The sequence below is a fragment of the Mobula hypostoma genome, chromosome 8 (assembly GCF_963921235.1).
Source record: "Mobula hypostoma chromosome 8, sMobHyp1.1, whole genome shotgun sequence".
Classification (NCBI taxonomy): Eukaryota; Metazoa; Chordata; class Chondrichthyes; order Myliobatiformes; family Myliobatidae; genus Mobula; species Mobula hypostoma.
The window spans coordinates 16,382,485-16,404,659 of NC_086104.1; the positions used below are offsets into that span (position 1 = coordinate 16,382,485).

The 22,175-nt window shown below is 42.4% G+C and overlaps 1 protein-coding gene across 2 annotated transcripts in view; it reads right to left on the bottom strand.

Moving 5' to 3' along the window:
* The window catches only part of sdccag8 (SHH signaling and ciliogenesis regulator sdccag8), a 426,566-nt gene that overhangs the window by 361,205 nt on the left and 43,186 nt on the right, over positions 1-22,175 (bottom strand). For both annotated transcript variants that reach the window (XM_063055502.1, XM_063055503.1), the window contains exons 5-8: positions 21,979-22,104; positions 15,850-16,014; positions 15,046-15,110; positions 9,752-9,940 (exon numbers count right to left, since the gene is read on the bottom strand). In XM_063055502.1, coding sequence (XP_062911572.1) covers positions 9,752-9,940; positions 15,046-15,110; positions 15,850-16,014; positions 21,979-22,104 — 545 coding nt within the window. The remainder of the gene's footprint in view (positions 1-9,751; positions 9,941-15,045; positions 15,111-15,849; positions 16,015-21,978; positions 22,105-22,175) is intronic.

Here is a 22,175-nt window from a genome sequence, read left to right on the forward strand (position 1 = left end):
TCTTCAAACCCTCCCCAAAGTTCTTCCTTCAGTCCTGACGAAGGGTTTCGGCCCGAAACGTCGACTAATCTTTTCAACTGATGCTGACTGACCTGCTGAGTTCCTCCAGCGCATTGTGAATTAAATTAACTAGTTAGTGCTGAAAAAAACATTGAAGTAGTGTACAAAAGGTCATTGTCCATACAGAAATCTGACAGTGGAGGGGAAGAAGCTATTCCTAAAGCATTGAGTGTGTGTCTTCAGGCTCTTGTACCTCTTACTTGATTGTAACAATGGGAAGAGAGTATGCCTTGAGTGATGGCAACTCATAATGATGGATTCAGCCTTTTTAAGGATGGCCTCAATGCTGGGGAGGCTAGTGCCCATGATGGAGCTGGATGAGTTTGCGACTTTCAGCAGCTTCTTCTGATCCCGTACAGTCACCCCTCCATACCTGACGGTGATGCAACCAGTTAGAATGCTCTCCATGATACATCTGAAAAAATCTGCGAGAGTCTCCTCAGACTCCTGATGAAATGTAGCTGATGACATGCCTTCTTTGTAATTGCATCAATAGGTAGGGCCCAGGATAGATCCTCAGAGAACTGACACACGGGAACTTGAAACTGCTCACCCTTTCCACTTCTGACCCCTCAATGTGGACTGGTGTGTGTTCCTTCAACATTCCCTTCCTGAAGTTGAGAATCAATTCCTTCGTCTTCCTGACATTGAGAGAAAGGTTATTGCTGCAACACCACTGAACCAGCTGATCTATCTCACTTCTGCACACCTCCTTGTCACCATCTGAAATTCTGCCAACAATAGTTGTGTCATCAGCAAATCTACAGATGCTGTTTGACCTTGTTAGCCACACATTTGTGGGTGTAGAGAGAGAACAGTGGGCTAAGCGCGTATCCTTGAGGTGCACCAGTGTTGATTGTGAGCGAGGAGGGAATGTTATTTCTGATCTGCACAGACTGTGGTCTCCCGACGAGTAAGTCATGGATCCAGCTGCACAGAGAGGTACAGAGGCCCAGATTTTGGAGCTTGTTTACTAAAACTGAGGGCAAATTGTGTTGAACATCAAGCTGTAATCATTAAACAGCAGCCTGATATAGGTATTGCTGTTATCCAGAAACCATAGAAATGGTAAATGACCTTAATTGCAAGAGAGCTTGAGAGCAGAAGTAAGTGGCCTGATCTATTAGGAGAGCTTGGTTAGGTTAGGCCTATGGGCACTAAGAATGTTATAGAAATCCATAAAATTCTAACAGGACTAGACAGACTACACATCTTCCCAATGGCTGGACAGTCAAACTCAGGACACAGGGTGTGCCATTTGGAGCTATGATCAAACGATTGTTTCACCTAGCAAGTGGTTTTTCTGTGGAATTCTCTACCAGAGTAGGAAGTGGGGGGGAGGCAAGGGTAAGTCATTAAGTATATTCAAGGAGGAAGTAGATACATTTTTTGATGACTAACAGCTCAAGAGACCTCAGGAGAAGGCAGGAGTGGGTTGGGGAAGCAGCTAACCAACCCTGTTTGACTGATGAGCAGCCTAGAAGAGCAAAAGTCTGCTCCTCCTCCTGTATTCCTTCTTTCTAAATAAACGAGAAATGAAAACCATAAGGAAGGCACTGTATGAATACATGTTTTTGCTTGCAATTATAAACCTTACAATTGGGTAAAGCTGACAATTGTAAACTCACAGAATCGGATTAGAAGGAATTAAATCATCCATTTACATTTAATCCAATTCATTTAGTAACAAAATTAGGGAAGTTGAAAATGCAAAAATAGCAGCCAGCAGAGCCACAGCCTTACGGCATGGAAGACTCACGTTCAGTACTGACCTTGTGTCTGTTATGTGTGGGAGTTCGTTCTCCCTGTGGTTGCATGGGTTTCCGCCAGGTGTTCCAGGTTCCAGCAACATCCCAAAGGCCTGCTGGGACATTTATTGGCCATAGTATGTAGGTGAGTGGTAGAATCTGAAAAGAGTTCATGGGAACGTGGGGACTATGACAAGAATAAAGTAAGATTAGCATAAGTGCATGGCCAACGGTTAGTGCAGACTCAATCGGCCAAACAGCCCGTTTCAGTGCTGTCTAATAATTCCGTGATGCTAATAATTCAAGCAAGTAACCAAAAGAAAAATTATATTGTTTGTATGAAGATGCTAAGTCTTTGAACAAAGATGTTCAGATCCTATGGGATTTCTTGTTCTACAAAATTTACTTGGAAAGGTACCTAAATTTCTGTTTAAAAGTATCATTTTATGTCAGAGATAATCTGGGTAATCTGGTGAAATTTGTTGTTTTCTGGCGGCAGTACAGTGCAAGACATAAAATGGCTACAAGTCGTAAAATTAAATAAATAGTGCAAAAGATGAACGATGAGGTAATATTCATGCAATTATGGACCATTCAGAAATCTGATGTCTGAGGGAAAGAAGCTGTTTTTAAAACATTGAATATGGGTCTTCAACTCCAGTAGCAGCTCCTCAATGGAAGGAAATCAAAGACAGCATGATGGATGCTGCGCTTGATGTATCGCCATTTGAGGATGCTCCCGAAGGCAAGGATGTTTGCGTCTGTGATAGAACTGGCTGAGTCTACAACCCTTTGCAGTCTCTTACGATCAAGAATTGAACCTTCCACACCAGGCTGTGATGCAACCAATCAGAATGCTCTTCAACATACGTCTGTAGAAATTTGCAAGTCTTTGGTCATAGGCCAGATATCCTCAAACACCTAATGAAGTAGAGCTGGCAAGCCTTTGTGCCTGTATCAGAGTATTGGGCCTAGGATAGACCTTTTGCGATGTTGATGCCCAGGAACTTGAAGCTGCTCATCCTTTCCACCACTGACTCCTCAATGAGGACTGGTGTGTGTTCTCCCAATTCCCCCTCACATGGCCTTGCTGACATTGAGAGTGAAGCTGCTGTTGCAACACCACTCGACCAGCAAAAATTGGATAGCAATAGTTATGGAAACATGGTTTGCACGATTGCCTCTACCTTCCATACACCTGTACTCAACCAGTAAGACAAATAAATCTAATGGCAGTATTGACAGAAAGATGGCTTCTTTGATTGGCCTTTCCTTCCTTACACCAGGATTTTCTTTTAAACAAAATATGAACCTGAAGTGTTGTAAATATTGCTAAAGGTACCCGTTCCAGTTACCAACCAATCAATACTGGTGCCAATTTCCTATGAATTCAAAACCACTTCTCCTACACCAATCCTTGAACCACCCTATGTCAATATGCATATGGCTCAAGTAGTAATCCAGAGATTACTAACCTTTTTGGTTCTGCTTTTCAATTTAGTCCCTATGTGCTCAAATTCCCCCAGCAGAACCTCTTTCCTCATTCTACCACATGGATCATGACAAATGGATCTTCCCCCTCCCACTGCAAATTCCTCTGCAGTTCATATAAGATGTCCTGAACCTGGGTACCAGGTAGGCAACACAGGCTTCAGGACACTCTATCCTCCTTACTCACAGTCACTCTCTCTTGTCCCTGACCACAGACTGACTTTGAGGCAGCTAATCTAATGGACGTGACTACCTCCTGAAACAGAAAATCCAGGTAACTCTCCCCCTCCTGATGTGCTGCAGTGTTCAAAGCTCAGATTGCAGGTCATCAACTTTGAGCCTGAGTTCCTCGAGCAGCCAACACTTGCTGCAGATGTGATCATCCGGAACCACAATGGAGTCCACCATCCCCCACATCATACAGCTACAGCACATCATCTGATCCGGTATTAGATTAGATTAGATTATGAGGACACTCAGTCCTCGTTTATTGTCATTTAGAAATGCATGCATTAAGAAATGATACAATGTTCCTCCAGAGTGATATCACAAAAAAAAGGACAAACCAAAGACTAAAACTGACAAGACCACATAATCATAACATATAGTTACAGCAGTGCAAAGCAATACCATAATTTGATAAAGAGCAGACCATGGGCAAGGTAAAAAAAAAAAAGGCCCAAAGTTCTAATCGACTCCCGATAGTCCCAATAGCAGGTGGCAAAAGGGAGAAACTCTCCCTGTCATAAACCTCCAGGCGCCGACAACTGCCGATGCATTGGAAGCACCCGACCACAGCCGACTCAGAGTCTGTCCGAAAACTTCGAGCCTCCGACCAGCCCCTCCGATACAGCCTCCCAAGCACCATCCTCTGCCGAGCGCTTCGACCCTGCCTCGGTCGCCGAGCAACAAGCAAAGCTGAGGACTCGGGGCCTTCCCCTCCGGAGATTCTTGATCGCACAGTAGCAGCGGCAGCGAAGAAGGCATTTCAAAAGTTTCTCCAGATGTTCCTCCGTGCTCTCACGTCCATCTCCATCAAATCAGGATTGTGCCCGGCACCCTACTTGACAAATTACAGATAGCATTCAACGGAGTGGCCGCCGCGTGCTGCGTCATGCCGCCATCTTCTCCTCCTCCTGGAGTAGGCATCATCCCTACTTTATTTAATTAGCTGTAATTTAGTGACTACCACTACAAAAGCCATACCTGCCGCTTACCTGTGCCTCTTCGCCGAAGCCTCTTGATCCAAAGCCTCAAGTTCCCACTCTTACACCGGTCCCCTCACACAATGGCCGCTCTGCTTTGACCCTGCTTTACTTCTATTTGCTCCCTGTTAATGAATGGCAAGTCAATTGGTCCACTGCTAATGCGATGAGCCCTGCGAAACGCTCCTTTTTTAAACTCTTCTCCCCAACCTGTGCAAAGCTCTCTCTCTTTGAATAGATTGGTCCGCTGCTAATGCGCCAAGCCCCGCAAAACACTCTTTTAAACTCTTCTCCTCGACCTGTGCAAAGCCCTCTCTCTCTCCGCAAGCAAATTGATTGGACTGCCGCTAATGTGCCAAGCCCCATGAAACGCCCCTTTTTTTAAAAACATTTCTCCTTGACCTGTGCAAAGCTCTCATTCTCTCCATGAATTGATTGGTCCACCACTAGTGTGCCGAGCCCCGTGAAACACTCCTTTTTTAAACTCTTCTCCTCGATCTGTACAAAGCTCTCTCTCTCTTCGAATCGATTAGTCCGCTACAAATTTGCCTCCAGGGATGATTGTATACATTGCTCTTATTTTCCAATACATTACATTTTATTGCTAGAATAAACATTTTGCTCTTGGCAGATGGTGTTTTAGATTTTTCTTGTGAGACTCATTATTTGGTTTAAAATATTGTGGATTTTATAAACTGTGGGAACCCTGCAAAAGATTACTATCATCACAAGTTACAGATGAACTGCTGGTAGCTTAAAAAATAACAATATGCTTCCAAACTTTGATAACTTGTCATACAAATAAGGAAGGCTTTGACATACGAGCAACCAGTGTGCTTGGGTTACAGAAACATGTTTACAGAATTCACAAATAACTAATTGAGATACAGGATAAAATTTACTCACAGAATTTAAATACAAATAAATAGACACTATTTTTTCCCAACTTGCTTTTCCTGACACGTGTAGATGGTGCAGCTTTGCAAATTCAAATCCCTTCCCAAACCTGACCCCCACCCACGCGCCTCCCCCCCCCCGCAAAACCTCCAGGGTATCCTGTGCATTTTTTTTTGAAGGCCATTGTAGAATTATCTTAAGAGACAGTCATCTGAAATGCAAACATTATTATCTGTGCAATAATTTGCGCATTTCAGCCTACTATTTTTTGTCTTTATACAGATAATGCGCCTTGTGGCAAATCTGGCAGCAACCTTGCCAGTTCTTTACCATTTAGTCCGTTTTTTTACGAGGCTGAGTTGCTAGCTTGATGCTCAACCCAAGATGGATGGAAAGCATACAAGGAGATGGCTGATTTGAATCTGGGTCCACTCGCCTCGAAGTCCGGTGTGGATACCACCACACCACCAGCCAGCAAATACAGACAATAGTGAACACTGATAATGGAGAAGAAAGATAGAGGAGAATTTGAGGAGTTAAGTTTTGGGGAAACTTTCAGAAAGGAGAGATGGGCGTGGTTTTGAGGAACAGAAACAATTTCAAAATACATGGGCAAGTTGATAAGGTTGACTAGGAATATTGGAACATACAAGGAATACACAGAATACTTAAGGCCAGCAACATGGACGGTTGATAAAGGACATCCGCTCTGCACTCGAAGACCAGCAATGTGGACATGGGAGAGAAAGCATCCAGGGTGTAGGCTTCCACTCCGCACTTGAGGGCCAGTGAAGTGACTGTTGATGGACATCCATCGATGTTGGGTTGACAGGCGCTGTGGATGAGGACCAGCGAGGATGAGAGCTGGTGGCTCACCAGGCCAGCTGTCCTCCCAGATTAGTGTGTCCCGGGATCAGACATCCATGCAAGCAGGGGGCACTAGGGCTGGCGAGTCAGGAGTTCAAGGCCTGGAATAGTGCCCCTTGGTAGCATAATGGCTAGTGCGATGCTCTTACAGCTCGGGGTGTTGGTGTTAAGAGTTCAATCCAGGCATCCTGGAACGCGTGGGTTTCCTCCAGTTTTCCCTCGCACATTTGGACAGGTACATGGATGGTAGAAATATGGAGGGCTATGGTCAGACTGCAGGTCGATGCAGGTAGGCAATTTAAATGGTTTGACATGGACTAGATGGGCCAGAGGGCCTGTTTAGTGCTGTACTTTTCTATTACTCTATTCCAAAGATGTACCGGTTGGTAGGTTAATCGGTCAATGTAAATTGCCCCGTGATCAGGGTACAGTAAAAAATCTGGGGGTTGCTAGCATTGCAGCTCAAAGGGACGGAAGGACCTATTCCACGCTGTATCTCGAAACAAAATAAAAAATAGCTAAAAATATGGGGCCCTGCCATTGGCGAGCCCAGAGTTCCGGGTCCCATGATCAGTACAGAATATCGAAGCCTGGAGGTCAGTCGAAAATCCAGAAGTTGAAGCCCAATAACTGATGCCCTGGGTCTGAGTCTACGTCCACCGGAAAAGGCAGTCACCCACTATCTGTCAGCGAGTCCGCAGATGCACTGGAGACTGCAGGCCTGACATGGGGTTGGAGAACTGTCTGTATGTGTGAGCGGGTGTGTGGCTGGGTGGGAGTGAGGGAAGAGGCTTGTTCTGCAGTTGTTGTTTGGTTGTTTGTTGTGCTCTGTGCTGTTTTGCTGAATATTATGGACATGCTATGTTGGTGACAGATTGTATGGCAACACTTGCGGCTGCCCCCAACACAACCTTAGATTGTGACAACAACAGGAATTCTGCAGATGCTGGAAATTCAATCAACACACATAAAAGTTGCTGGTGAATGCAGCAGGCCAGGCAGCATCTCTAGGAAGAGGTGCAGTCAACGTTTCAGGCCGAGACCCTTCGTCAGGACTAACTGAAGGAAGAGTGAGTAAGGGATTTGAAAGTTGGAGGGGGAGGGGGCGATCCAAAATGATAGGAGAAGACAGGAGGGGGAGGGATAGAGCCAAGAGCTGGACAGGTGATTGGCAAAAGGGATAGGAGAGGATCATGGGACAGGAGGCCCGGGGAGAAAGACAAGGGGGAGGGGGGGAAACCCAGAGGATGGGCAAGGGCTATAGTCAGAGGGACAGAGGGAGAAAAAGGAGAGTGAGAGAAAGAATGTGTGTATAAAAATAAGTAACAGATGGGGTATGAGGGGGAGGTGGGGCACTGGCTGAAGTTAGAGAAGTCGATGTTCATGCCATCACGTTGGAGGCTACCCAGACGGAATATAAGGTGTTGTTCCTCCAACCTGAGTGTGGCTTCAATAGACATGTCAGAATGGGAATGGGATGTGGAATTAAAATGTGTGGCCACTGGGAGATACTGCTTTCTCTGGCGGACAGAGCGTAGATGTTCAGCAAAGTGGTCTCCCAGTCTGCGTCGGGTCTCGCCAATATATAAAAGGCCACATCGGGAGCACCGGACACAGTATATCACCCCAGCCGACTCACAGGTGAAATGTTGCCTCACCTGGAAGGACTGTTTGGGGCCCATCCGGTGCTCCTGATGTGGCCTTTTATATATTGGCAAGACCCGACGCAGACTGGGAGACCGCTTTGCTGAACATCTACGCTCTGTCCGCCAGAGAAAGCAGGATCTCCCAGTGGCCACACATTTTAATTCCACATCCCATTCCCATTCTGACATGTCTATCCACGGCCTCCTCTACTGTAAAGATGAAGCCACACTCAGGTTGGAGGAACAACACCTTATATTCCGACTGGGTAGCCTCCAACCTGATGGCATGAACATCGACTTCTCTAACTTCCGCTAATGCCCCACCTCCCCCTCGTACCCCATCTGTTACTTATTCTTATACACACATTCTTTCTCTCACTCTCCTTTTTCTCCTTCTGTCCCTCTGAATATACCCCTTGACCATCCTCTGGGTCCCCCCCCCCCCTGTCTTTCTTCCCGGACCTCCTGTCCCATGATCCTCTCGTATCCCTTTTGCCTATCACCTGTCCAGCTCTTGGCTCCATCCCTCCTCCTACTGTCTTCTCCTATCATTTTGGATCTCCCCCTCCCCCTCCAACTTTCAAATCCCTTACTCATTCTTCCTTCAGTTAGTCCTGACGAAGGGTCTCGGCCTGAAACGTCGACTGCACCTTAGATTGTGACGGCTGTTAATGCAAATGATGCACTTTACTGTATGTTTCAATGTACATGTGATTAATCTAGCACACCAGGGAAAGAAAAAACTGATGAATGGAGCAAAGTTTGGGTGAGATTTAAATTCAAAGTAAATAATTTAACTTGGTGAATAAGTAGTTAACTGAAATTATTAGGATGATGGCAGTAGTGTTGTAGGGATATAAATCAGAAGCATCCAAAGTGCTCTGGGTTTAGCCTTCCATTCAGCATTTTATTAATGTTTAGAAAAATACTAGGAATAACAGATGCATCCTGAACAGATGTTCAAGCTCCTGTACAGTTCCCCAATTTATTAGCTCAAGGGTGCTCTGAACTTCAATTTTCTCAGTGTACAACTATGCAGTAAAAATGTAATTCATTCCAACTATCCCAGCCACTGGAACTTCTTGGGGGAGGGGGGAGGATATACCCTATTTCTAATACCTTAATATGAATATATGGTCTGATATCATTCATGAATGGGCTAGCTATAAATCTGAACAATGTCCACCTGTTAATGATTCAGCATATGCACTCAGTGGCCAGTCACTTTATTCAGTCAACACACCTAACGTGTTTGCACTTTATTCAGTACTGGGTGTAGAACCTAGTGTGATCTTCTGCTGCAAAAGGTTTGGAAATGTTACATTCTTCTGCACACCACCGTTTTTACACGTGGTTATTTAAGTTACTGTTGCCTTCCTGTCAGCTTGAACAAGTCTGACCACTCTCTTTAACACAGCATTTTTGTCCACAGAACTGCCACTCGCTGGATGTTTCTCAGCTTCTCGCACCATTCTATGTACATTCTAGAGACTGTTGTATCTGAAAATACTAAGAGATCAGCAGTTTTTGGGGTACTCAAACCACCCGATTTGGCATCACCATCATTCCACAGTCAAGTTACTTAAATCACATTTCTTCCCCATTCCAATGCTTGGTCTGAACAACAACTGAACCTCTCACATCTTCATGCTTTTATGCATTGAATTGTTGCCACATAACTGGCTGATTAGGTATTTGCATTAACCAGCATGCATACAGGTGTACAGTACCTAACAAAGTGGCCACTTTGTTCATTATGTATGTTAATTAATCAGGTACAAACAAAGAGAGGACAATTCCTAAATATGGAATTATATGTAGTTTGGTGCATACTTACTTTTTCAACGAGTCTATAGTCTGCATGTGTACGTCGCTATGAGTCCGGGCCATAACTGCCTCATGCTGGGCACATTTCAAACACAAGCCCCCAACACGATCTGCACTGTTTGCAGCAAGCAGCAGCTCCTGGTGTTTTAATCGTTCAATGAACTCTTGACATTGCTTTTGAGATTCCAATAGATCTTTCCTAGTATTGAACAATAAATGAAATGTTTCAATAATTACATTCATTGTTAATTACATATAAAATAAAGCACAACCCAAACAAAGGCAATCAAATATAAAGCTTTCATGATAGCATGGTAATGAAAATTAATTTGGGTAGCATACATGAAGCCAACATGCTGGAGTGGCACCAAAGCACCATTATTATAGATGCTGCTAATAAAGGAGACTAATCTGATTTCACAACTTCACAAGGGAGATCTTGATTGTCAGTGCCATTATCAGAGTTCTACTAAATTAGCTCCTCCAGAGGCAGAATAGCTTCTCCTGAATCCAACATCTAGGATGCGTACATTCCTTGCCTTGTGTCTACACCAAGAGAAAAGCAAGGAGCAACATCACTATCTGTGGACTTTTCCAAGACCTTGGTCAATTGAGAGGAATTTGGTCAATAAGACCAAAGAACTGATTGCGGAGTTCGGAAAGGGTAAAATGAGGGAACACATACCAGTCCAAATAGAGGGATCAGAAGTGGGGAGAGTGAGCAATTTCAAGTTCCTGGGTGTCAATATCTCTGAGGACCTAAGCTGGACCAACATACTAATGCAGCTATAAAGAAGACAAGATGACAGCTATATTTCATTAGGACTTTAAGGAGATTTGGTTTGTTACAAAAAACACTCTCAAATTTCTACAGACGTATCGTGGAGAACAATCTAACTGGCTTTATCACTGTCTGGTATTGTGAGGGGTGGGATGCAGTTAACGCACAGGCTTGAATAAGCCCACAGAAAAGATGTAAATGAGGTTGAAAGAGTACATAGAAAATTTACGAGGAATTTGCAGGATCTGTAGGACCTGAGTTATAAGAAAAGATTGATTAGGTTAGGATGTTTAAGAGAAGTTTGAATAGGTTCATGGATGGTAGGGGTATAGAGGGCTATGGTCCTGGTGCAAATCGACGGGAGAAGTCAGTTTAAATGGCTCAATATGGACTAGATTTTCTGACGGCTCTATTTCCTGAGGAGACTGAGGTCCTTTAACATCTGTCAGACGATGCTAAAGATGTTCTACGAGTCTGTGGTGGCCAGTGCTATCATGTTTGCTGTTGTGTGCTGGGGCAGCAGGCTGAGGGTAGCAGACACCAACAGAATCAGCAAACTCATTCATAAGGCCAGTGATGTTGTGGGGATGGAACTGGACTCTCTGACGGTGGTGTCTGAAAAGAGGATGCTGTCCAAGTTGGATGCCATCTTGGACAAGGTCTCCCATCCACTACATAATGTACTGGTTGGGCACAGGAGTACATTCAGCCAGAGACGCATTCCACCGAGATGCAACACTGAGCGTCATAGGAAGTCATTCCTGCCTGTGGCCATCAAACTTTACAACTCCTCCCTTGGAAGGTCAGACACCCTGAGCCAATAGGCTGGTCCTGGACTTATTTCCTGGCATAATTTACATATTACTATTTAATTATTTATGGTTTTATATTGCTATATTTATACTCTATTCTTGGTTGGTGCAACTGTAATGAAAACCAATTTCCCTCGGGATCAATAAAGTATGACTATGACTATAGATGGGCCAAAGGGCCTGTTTTTGTGCTGTACTATCTTATGACTCTGTCTTTCAGCTTTGATCAAGAATTCCCAGGATGAGACGCTGGAAAATATGTACTGCTTCCCATACCTTTGGAACCACCTCTAAGCAAAGTCAAATATTGATGAAATTCACATCTCTTTCAATATTTTTTCTGATCTTAGCAAGAGTGAAAGAGTGTTTGATGACGTGTAACATCACTGTTGTTGTGATGGGAGATTTTAACTTCCCTAATATTGATTGGCACCTCCTTAGTGCAAGGGGTTTAGATGGGGTGAAGTTTGTTAGGTGTGTTCAGGAAGGTTTCCTGATGCAATATGTAGATAAGCCAACTAGAGGAGAGGCTGTACTTGATCTGGTATTGGGAAATGAACCTGGTCGGGTGTCAGATCTCTTGGTGGAAGAGCTTTTTGGAGGTCGTGACCACAACTCTGTCTCCTTCACCATATGCTGGAGAGGGATAGCAGTAGACAGTTTGGGAAAATATTTAATTATGGTAGGGGGAAATATGATGCTATTAGACAGGAACTTGGAAGCATAAATTGGGAGCAGATGTTCTCAGAGAAATGCACGGCAGAAATGTGATAAATGTTCAGGGAACATTTGCATGGAGTTCTGCATAGGTATGTTCCATTGAGGCAGGGAAAGGATGGTAGAGTTAACGAACCATGGTGTACAAAGGATGTAAAAAAATCTTGTTAAGAAGAAAAGCAAAGCTTACGAAAGGCTCAAGAAACTAGGTACTGTTAGAGCCTAGAAAAGGCTCTAGAAAATTACAAGGTTGCTAGGAAGGAGCTTAAGAATTAAATTAAGAGAGCCAGAAGACGCCATGAGAAGGCCTAGGACAGCAGGATTAAGGAAAACCCCAAGGCATTCTACAAACACGTGAAGAGCAAGAAGATGAGCTGTGTGAGAATAAGACCAATCTGACGGAATGGTGGAAACGTGTGCATGGAGTCAGAGGAGGTAGCGGAGGTACTTAATGAAAACTTTGCTTCAGTATTCACCAGAGAAAAAGACCTTGGCAATTGTGGGGATGACTTACAGCAGACTGAAAGCTTGAGCACATAGACATTACTAAAGAGGATGAGCTAGAGCTTTTGAAAAGTATTAAGTCAGATGAGTCACCAGGACCGGATGAGATATACCCCAGGCTACTATGGGAAGCAAGGGAGTAGATTGCTGAACCTCTTGCAATGATCTTTGCATTATCAATAGGGACAGAAGTAGTGCTGGAGAATTGGAGGGTTGCAAATGTTGTTCCCTTGTTCAAGAAAGGGAGCAGAGATAACCCAGTAAAATTATAGACCAATGAATCTGACTTCAGTGGTAGGCAAGTCGTTGCAGAAGATCCTGAGAAGCAGGAATGATGAGCATTTGAAGAGACATAATCTGATTAGGGATAGTCAGCACAGCTTTGTCAAGTGCAGGTCATGTCTTACAAGTCTGATTGAATTCTTTGAGGATGTAACAAGACACATTGATGAAGGTAGAGCAGTGGATCTAGTGTATTTAGATTTCAGTAAGGCATTTGATAAGGTTCCCCATGCAAGGCTCCTTCAGAAAGTAAGGAGTCATGGGATCCAAGGAAACCTTGTTCTGTGGATCCAGAATTGGCTGCCCACAGAAGGCAAAGGGTGGCTATAAGTGGTTCATATTCTGCATGAAGGTCGGTGACCAGTCGTGTTCTGCAGGGGTCTGTTCTGGGACACTTCCTCTTTTATAAATGACCTGGATGAAGAAGTAGAAGGTTGGGTTAGTAAGTTTGCTGATGACACAAAGATTGGGGGTGTTGTGGATTGTATGGAGGGCTGTCAGGGGTTACAGTGGGACATTGATAGGTTGCAGAATTGGGCTGAGAAGTGGCAGATAGATGGACTTCAACCCAGATAAGTATGAAGTGGTTCATTTTGGTAGGTCCAATTCCAAAGCATAATATAGCATAAGTGGTAAGACTCTTGGCATTCTGAAGCATCTGAGAGATCTTGGGGTCCATGTCAATAGAACACTCAAAACTGCTGCGCAGGTTTACAGTGTTGTTAAGAAGGTGTATGGTGTGTTGGCATTCACCAACCATGGGATTAAGTTCAAGAGCCGTGAGGTAATGTTACAGCTATATATGACCCTGGTCAGACCCCACTTGGAATACTGTGTTCAGTACTGATCACCTCACTACAGGAAGGATGTGGATACAATAGAGAGAGTACAGAGAAGATTTACAATGATGTTGCCTGGATTGGAGGGTTGAGAATTATGAGAATTGATTGAGTGTACTTGGCCTTTTCTCCTTAGGTGTATAAGATTTTGAGGGGCATTGATCATGTGAATAGCCAGGGGCTTTTTTCCAGGGCTGAAATGGCTAACATGAGGGGGGCATAGTTTTAAGGTGCTTGGAAATAGGTACCAAGGGGATGTCAGGGGGTAAGTTTTTCCACACAGAGAGTGGTGGGTGCATTGAATGTACTGCCAGCAGCAGTGGTGGAAGTGGATACAAGAGTTTTTTTTAAGAGCCCCTAAGATAGGTACATGTGCTTAGAAAAATAGAGGGCTATGTGCTAGGGAAATTCTAGGCAGTCCCTAGAGTAGGTTGCATGGTCAGCACAACATTGTGTGCTGTATATTTCCACGTTCTATGTTCTATACACTCTGACTGGTGGGAATCACTGGCTAAGCAATTCTCAGAGTGAAGAAGCATTTGGGATGATATTGTGAACCCTGAGACCATTTGTAGGGAGCACATAGAAACCCAGTGTAACTGTCAAGAAAAGTGCCTTGACACTTCCCAATTTTCCCTTCTCACTATTACCATCAAGCAGGAAGCACAGGAGTCTTTCAATCCATACCACCAGGTTTAGGAGCTGTTTTTACCCTACAACCATCAGGCTCCTGAACCAGTGTGGATAACTTGACTCACCTCAACACTGAACTGATTCTAAAACATACAGACTCTTTCAAGGACGCTACAACTCATGCTTTCAATACAATTTATTTATTTGAACAAATTGTCTTATTTTGCATGTTGGTTGTCAGTCTTTGTTTACGTAATCTTCATAAATTCTACTGTATTCCTTTTGTTTTCCCATAAATGTTTGCAAGAAAATAAATCTCAAGGTAGTATATATATGGTGACATATATGTACCTTGGCAACACATTTACATTTGACTTTGACTCACCTATACCCCAAGCATCTCTTGCTTGACAGATGCTGGACATCTAAAACAGGAACGGAAAATGTTGGAAGCACTCAGCAAATCAGGCACTCTGAGCAAAGAAAAGTAGAATTGAATACTTCATTTTCTATGCAATGTTTCTCTTTCAACATTTGGTACCTGACCTGCTGAGTCTGCCTAACATTTTTGTTTGTGGCTTTTTTCATTATCTCAAAACCCATAGAATTACAGTGGAGATTAATCACATTTGATTGCAAGGAAACAAAGAGCAGCATTGAAACAGAATGCATCATGAGTGACTACACTAGTTCCATATTAAATGAAGGGAACTTTATTTCAATAAATTTCTATTACCTTAATAATGAAACTTGTACCTCCAGAGTTGCTGTCTTCCCTTCGTACAGACTCTCTAGATTTTCCTGAAAAGGAAAGTGAAGTTACTTGCAAGTGAGGTTTCCAATCACATTACAGCTTAGTTCTGATGAAGGGTCACTGACCAGAAATACTGTTATTCCTTCAATAAACAGCTGAGCATTTCTGGCAGTATGTTTTTAATTATCCTTCTCTGAATCTTATGAAGAGTTTGAGACAGTGAATCAGTAATTTTCCTTGACTTATGCTTAAACACTCAACTGAAGGCTACCCAGGTGGAATGAACATTAAATTCTCCAACTTGTGGTAACCGTTTCCCCTTTCTCTCTCCTCCTGATCCAAGGCCCCTATCACCACGTTGTTTTCCCCTCTCCATCTGTCAATCACACACTCCTCCCACAGGTTTCCCTTCTCACCTCCCTCCCTTTACTCATTTCTCCTCACTCCTCTCTTATCAGATTCCATCATCTTCAGCCCCTTGTTATTTCCATCTGTCACCGCCAAGCGCCTGATGCTATTCCCACTCTCCCCACCCTGAGCTGCTTCCCCACCCACCTCGATCAACTTGTTCCACCCCTTCCTTCGACCTTTTTATAATGGTTTCCTCCTCTCAATCTTTCAGATCAGGTGAAGAGTCTCAACCCAAAACATTGACTGTTTATCTCCCTCCACAGATGCTGCCTGACCCACTGAGTTCTTCTAGCATTTTATGTGTTGCTCCAGATTTCAGCATCTGTAGTCCAGTAAAACTAAGTACACACACACACACACACACAATGTACTCACTACTTCTCGTTGCCACTTCTTGATTTCTTCTGCAATCGTACTGTACTCATGTTGCGGCAGAGTTGAACACGGCTGATCCTGTTGATTCAATGGTGAAGAAGTCTGATATACCTTGGGTGATCTGGTGGGGATTTGATCTCCTGGACATGCACTTTTTGAATGTTGCTGAAAAGGTTCGTAAAAGTTGCCCAGTGTTAGAAATCAGAAAAACTTGAAGGAAATAAAACACATTTATCAATGGTATTTACCCATAGAGTAAAAAACTCAACAAAAAAGTGTTTTAGAAGGAGTGCAGAGGAAACTATCAAAATAGTATCTAGGTTTTAAAGTGCAGAGATGTTGTCCAAGAGCAGAGGGCAGGGAAAATTTTGTGAGAGGCATTGAAATTTAGGATAGGTTTGTTGTGAAATTCGTTGTTTGAGGCAGCAGTACATTGCAATACATAATAAAAAACTGTAAAATGAAGTATTTAAAAAGTTAAATTTAATAAGTAGGGCAAAAAGAGAGAAAAAAAAGTAATGGGGTATTGTTCATGGGTTCAATGTCCATTCCGAAATCTGATGGTAAAGAGAAAGAAGCTGTTCCTGAATTGTTGAGTGTGTGCTTTCAGGCTTCTGTACCTCTTCCCTGATGTAGCAATGAGAAGAGGGCATGACCCGGGTGATGGCAGTCAAATAGAGTTGGTAAGTAGAAAGTGATCAGCAATATCATTAGGATTAATACAGATTTGAGATTATAGTTCAGCATTCAATACCATCATTCCCACAATACTGATTGAGAAGTTGCAGAACCTGGGCCTCTGTACCTCCCTCTGCAATTGGATCCTCAACCTCCTAACCAGAAGACCACAATCTGTGCGGATTGGTGATAACATACCCTCCTCGCTGACGATCAACACTGGCACACCTCAGGGGTGTGTGCTTAGCACACTACTCTACTCTCTATATACACATGACTGTGTGGCTAGGATTAGCTCAAATACCATCTATAAATTTGCTGATGACACCACCATTATTGGTAGAATCTCAGGCAGTAACAAGAGGGCATACAGGAGTGAGATATGCCAACTAGTGGTTTGGTGCCACAACAACAACCTGGCACTCAACATCAGTAAGACGAAAGAGCTGATTGTGGACTTCAGGAAGGGTAGGATGAAGGAACATGTACCAATCCTCAGAGGGATCAGAAGTGGAGAGAGTGAGCAGCTTCAAGTTCCTGGGTGTCAAGATCTCTGAGGATCTAACCTTGTCCCAACATATCGATGTAGTTACAAAGAAGGCAAGACAGAGACCATGCTTTATTAGGAGTTTGAAGAGATTTGGTATGTCAACAAATACACTCAAAAACTTCTATAGTTGTACTGTGGAGAGCATTCTGACAGGCTGCATCACTGTCTGGTATGGAGGGGCTACTGCACAGACCGGAAGAAGCTGCGGAAGATTGTAAATCTAGTCAGTTCCATCTTGGGTACCAGCCTACAGAGTACCCAGGACATCTTCAGGGAGCTGTGTCTCAGAAAGACAGTGTCCATTATTAAGGACCTCCAGCACCCAGGGTTTCCACTTTTCTCATTGCTACCATCAGGTAGGAGGTACAGAAGCCTGAAGGCACACAATCAGCAAGTCAGGAACAGCTTTTGCCCCTCAATTCCTAAATGGACATTGAATCTTTGGACACTACCTCACTTTTTAAAAAAAAACAGTATTTTTGTTTTTTGCACTTTAAAAAAAAATCTATTCGATATACATATTTGATTTACTTGTTTATTTATTCCTACTTTTTTTTTTCTCTGCTAGATTATATATTGCATTGAACTGCTGCTGCTAAGTTAACAAATTTCACTTCACATGCCCGTGATAATAAACCTGATTCTGATTCGGAAATAATTGATGAAAGAAGTTGAGGAGAGAAAAAGATTAGAATTACTTTTCATGATGATCAAGACTGTCTACTGTAAAGGTGATGGATTCAATTCCTTTAGTAGGTGGAAAAGTACAGTGCGTAAAAAAGAGTATTCACCTCATTGGATGTTTATTTATTTTATTGTTTTACAACATTGAGTCACAGTGGATTTAATTTGGGTTTTTTGACATTGATCAACAGAAAATGACACTTCTTTGTCAAAGTGAAAACAGATTTCTACAAAGTGATCTAAATTAATTACAAATATAAAACACAAAATAATTGATGGCATTCACCCCCTTTAAAATGACACAATAAATCATCACTGGTGCAGCCAATCGGTTTTAGAAGTCACATAATTAGTTAAACGGAGGTTACCGTGTGCAGTCAAGGTGTTTCAATTGATTGTAAAGAAACTATACCTGTATCTTGAAGGTTCAACTGTTGGCGAGTCAGCACCCTGGTAAAAACTACACCATGAAGACAAAAGAACACTCTAAGCAGCTCTGCAAATAGGTTATTGAAAAGCACAAGGTGGGAGATGGATACAAAAGAATTTCCAAGTCATTGAATATTCATTGGAGTACAGTTAAGTCAATCAACAAGAAATGGAAAGAATATGGCACAGCTGTAAATTTGCGTAGAGCAGGCCGTCCTCAAAAGCTGAGTGACCATGCAAGAAGGGGTCAGGTGAGAGAGGCCACCAAGAGACCTATGACAACTTTGGAGGAGTTACAAGCTTCAGTGGCTGAGATGGGAGAGACTGTGCATACAACAACTGTTGCCTAGGTGCTTCACCGGTTGCAGTTCTATGGGACAGTGACAGAGAGAAAGTCACTTTTGAAAAAAAAACTCACATGAAATCTTGCCAGAAGGCATGCGGGAATCTCTGAAGTCAATTGGAAGAAGTTCTATGGTCTGATGAAACCAAAATAAAGCTTTTTGGCCATCAGATTAAATGCTGTTTGGCATAGGCAGACTCTGGAAGGCTTGTGAAGGTAGAGGGTAAAATAAATGCAGCAAAATACAGGGAAACCCTGGAGGAAAACTTGATGCAGTCTGCAAGAGGACTGCAACATGGAAGAAGGTTTGTTTTCCAGCAGAGCAATGACCCCAAGCATAAAGCCAAAGCTACACAGGAATGGCTTAAAAACAACAAAGTTAATGTCCTGGAATGCCCAAGTCAGGGTGCAGACCTCAATACCATTGAGAATTTGTGGCTGGACTTGAAAAGTGCTGTTCACTCACAATCTACATGCAATCTGACAGAATTTAAGCAGTTTTGTAAAGTAGAAAGGGGAAAAATTGCAGTGTCCTGATGTTCAAAACAGATAGAGACCTACAGACTCCAGACAGTCTCATGGCTGTAATTTCTGCCAAAGGTCCATCTACTAAATACTGTGAGGGGATCCTGAAGTACCCCTATTAACTGTGCTTTTGAAGAGAGAGAGAGAGAGAGTTATTTACTACCAGTATGTTACTTTTGAAGAGATAGAGAGATAGAGATAGAGATAGAGATAGAGATAGAGATAGAGATAGAGATAGAGATAGAGATAGAGATAGAGATAGAGATAGAGATAGAGAGATAAAGAGAGAGATAGAGAGAGAGATAGAGAGAGAGATAGAGATAGAGATAGAGAGATAGAGATAGAGATAGAGATAGAGAGAGAGATAGAGAGAGAGATAGAGAGAGAGAGAGATAGAGATAGAGAGATAAAGAGAGAGATAAAGAGAGAGATAGAGAGAGGGAGAGATAGAGAGGGAGAGATAAAGAGAGAGAGAGATAGAGAGAGAGATAGAGAGGGAGAGATAGAGAGGGAGAGATAGATAGAGAGAGATAGAGAGAGAGAGATAGAGAGAGAGAGATAGAGATAGAGAGAGAGAGAGAGATAGAGATAGAGAGATAAAGAGAGAGAGAGATAGAGAGAGAGATAGAGAGAGAGATAGAGAGAGAGATAGAGAGAGAGATAGAGAGAGAGATAGAGATGGATGAAGATTGATGGTTGGACTGTCACTTTAAGGCATTGGAAGTAACTTTGGATTTCTACTGAGTTGAGTTTGGAGACAGCACCAAGCAGCTCGAAGGTTGCTATGGTGACCGACAGGCAGGTTGTTGATGTTACTTTCAAGGACTTGTTGCCTGCTTGTGCATTTCTTTACAGACAAAGGAAGGAGGGACTCTTTGAATGACAGGTGATGCTCTGCACAGAGAAATAAATAGGAGGTCAGATGATACAGACCTCAGACACATGATCTGGACACTGAATGAGCATTGTTATGCCCGCAGAGAAAGTGGGTTTTGGAGGATCGATCAGGTGGATCAATCCAAATTGCTATTCCAGCGGTGAAGAAGGGGTTGACTGGTGGGGAGTTGTCTATGTGCCCACCCTTGCCGGGGTGATAGCTCCACCACAGGAAAACTGGTCCCCCTGGTTAAAGTCACAGTCGGTGACTTGTGAAGGATTTCGGAGGATGACGAGAAGATCGACGGCATCAGCTCACCTGAAGACTCAACACTCTCTCTCTCTCTCCATCACTACTCAACTAAATACCACAAACTGAACTGAACTAAACTTTACTCAACATCGTAAGACTGTATCTTTTTACCCCTAGACTTAAAGCAGCTTGGTTTTCATACATATATTTCCACACTTACTGATTTATGTACATATATATTTATTCATTGCTAACCTGTGTGATTTATTTACATTGATATTATTGTATTGTGTAGTTACTAATAAATATTAGTAGTTTATAGCAATGCTGGACTCCAAAGTGGTTTCTATTTCTGCTGGTTTTTTTGTCCCCGTCATGGGGTACGTGACAATACTGACTTGAACAGGGGTGAATACTTATGCAATCAATTATTTTGTTTTATATTTGTAATTAATTTAGATCACTTTATAGAGATGTTTTCACTTTGACACAAGCCTTTTACTTTTAATCGTGTCAAAAACAAATTAAATCCACTGTGATTCAATGTTGTAAAACAATAAAACATGAAAACTTCCAAGGGGGTGAATACCTTTTATAGGCACTGTATATTGATTAAAAAAATAAAACCTGTTCTACAAGAGCTTTGAGATAGGACTAATTAGTAGCTCTTCAAAGCACCAGCTATGAAAGGTTAAATCATCACCTTTGTATTACATATCTAAAAAGGGCTCAAAATATGATCAAGGACAAAATGAATAAAATGTAGTCATTAGATTTATTCTTAAGAATAAGGAACATTTGTACATATCCATAAATAATTTGACTTAAATAATGCACATTCTATAATTTAGGACTCAAATAACTGCAAAATGGCATTTGATGTCCACATGAAGAATCTCATTTGACATGCAAATGCCCTTTGCATTCTAGGAAACGTTAATCATTTGAATATAGATAAAGAGTTCCCTTGCAAGTATATGCAGCACACAATGAACTACACTGATGCCTCTAGAAGGTTTTGTATGTCATGCATGAATCGTTAAGGACTTTCAGCATTCAGCAAACAAACAATCCAAGTTTGATAACTTTTAAACAGAGCCACTAATCAATGTGAGTCCTACTGAGCAACCCACTTCAGGTGACCTGGTTGAGTATAAAAGTTCATTCTGCATGGAAGTTTCTACACAATGGAATCTATTAGGCCACTGTGGAATTGAGAAAATAATTCATGCAAGTATTCATGTAAAAATGTAAAAAATATTCATGTAACAATGATCACTGTCTTAGTTTGCCAAATCCCAGCATACCAGATACAGATTACAAGCAAATCCCTCATACTTAAACTTCATTTCATGAACCTCTCATTTTAACTATTAATTTAAAAACAAATATAGTGTTATTAAAATATTAGACCAAAAAAAGGAAGTGGAATTAGGCCATTTGGCCCATCGAGTCTGTTCTGGCATGGCATGACTGACTTACATTCCCTCTCAACTCCATTCTCTTGTCTACTCCCTGTAACCTCTGACATCCTTACTAACCAAGAACCCATCAACCTCTGCTCTAAATATGCTCAACAACTTGGCCTCCCATTGCCATCTGTGGCAATGAATTCCACAGATTCACCACCCTCTGACTAAGAAAATTCCTCCTCATCTCTGTTTTAAACAGACATCCCTATACTCTGAGGTTATGCCCTTTGGTCCAAGACTTCCCCACTACAGAAATCGTCCTCTCCACATTTACTCTTATCTTGAAAAATACAATATGCCCTGGGAGATTCAGACTTACTGGAAAAGAGCACACTGGTGCTTCATTCACAGCATTGCAAGTTGCTCTTGATTTTAGTTCTTCCTGTAGCTTTTCATTTTCAACCACAACAACCTGTACCCGTTGCTTCACTTGTGTAAACTCCTCCTGAATTGGTAAAATACACAACATGCAATGTCAGACATTTAACAGTGAATGAACTAAGATTAGGTTCTTTG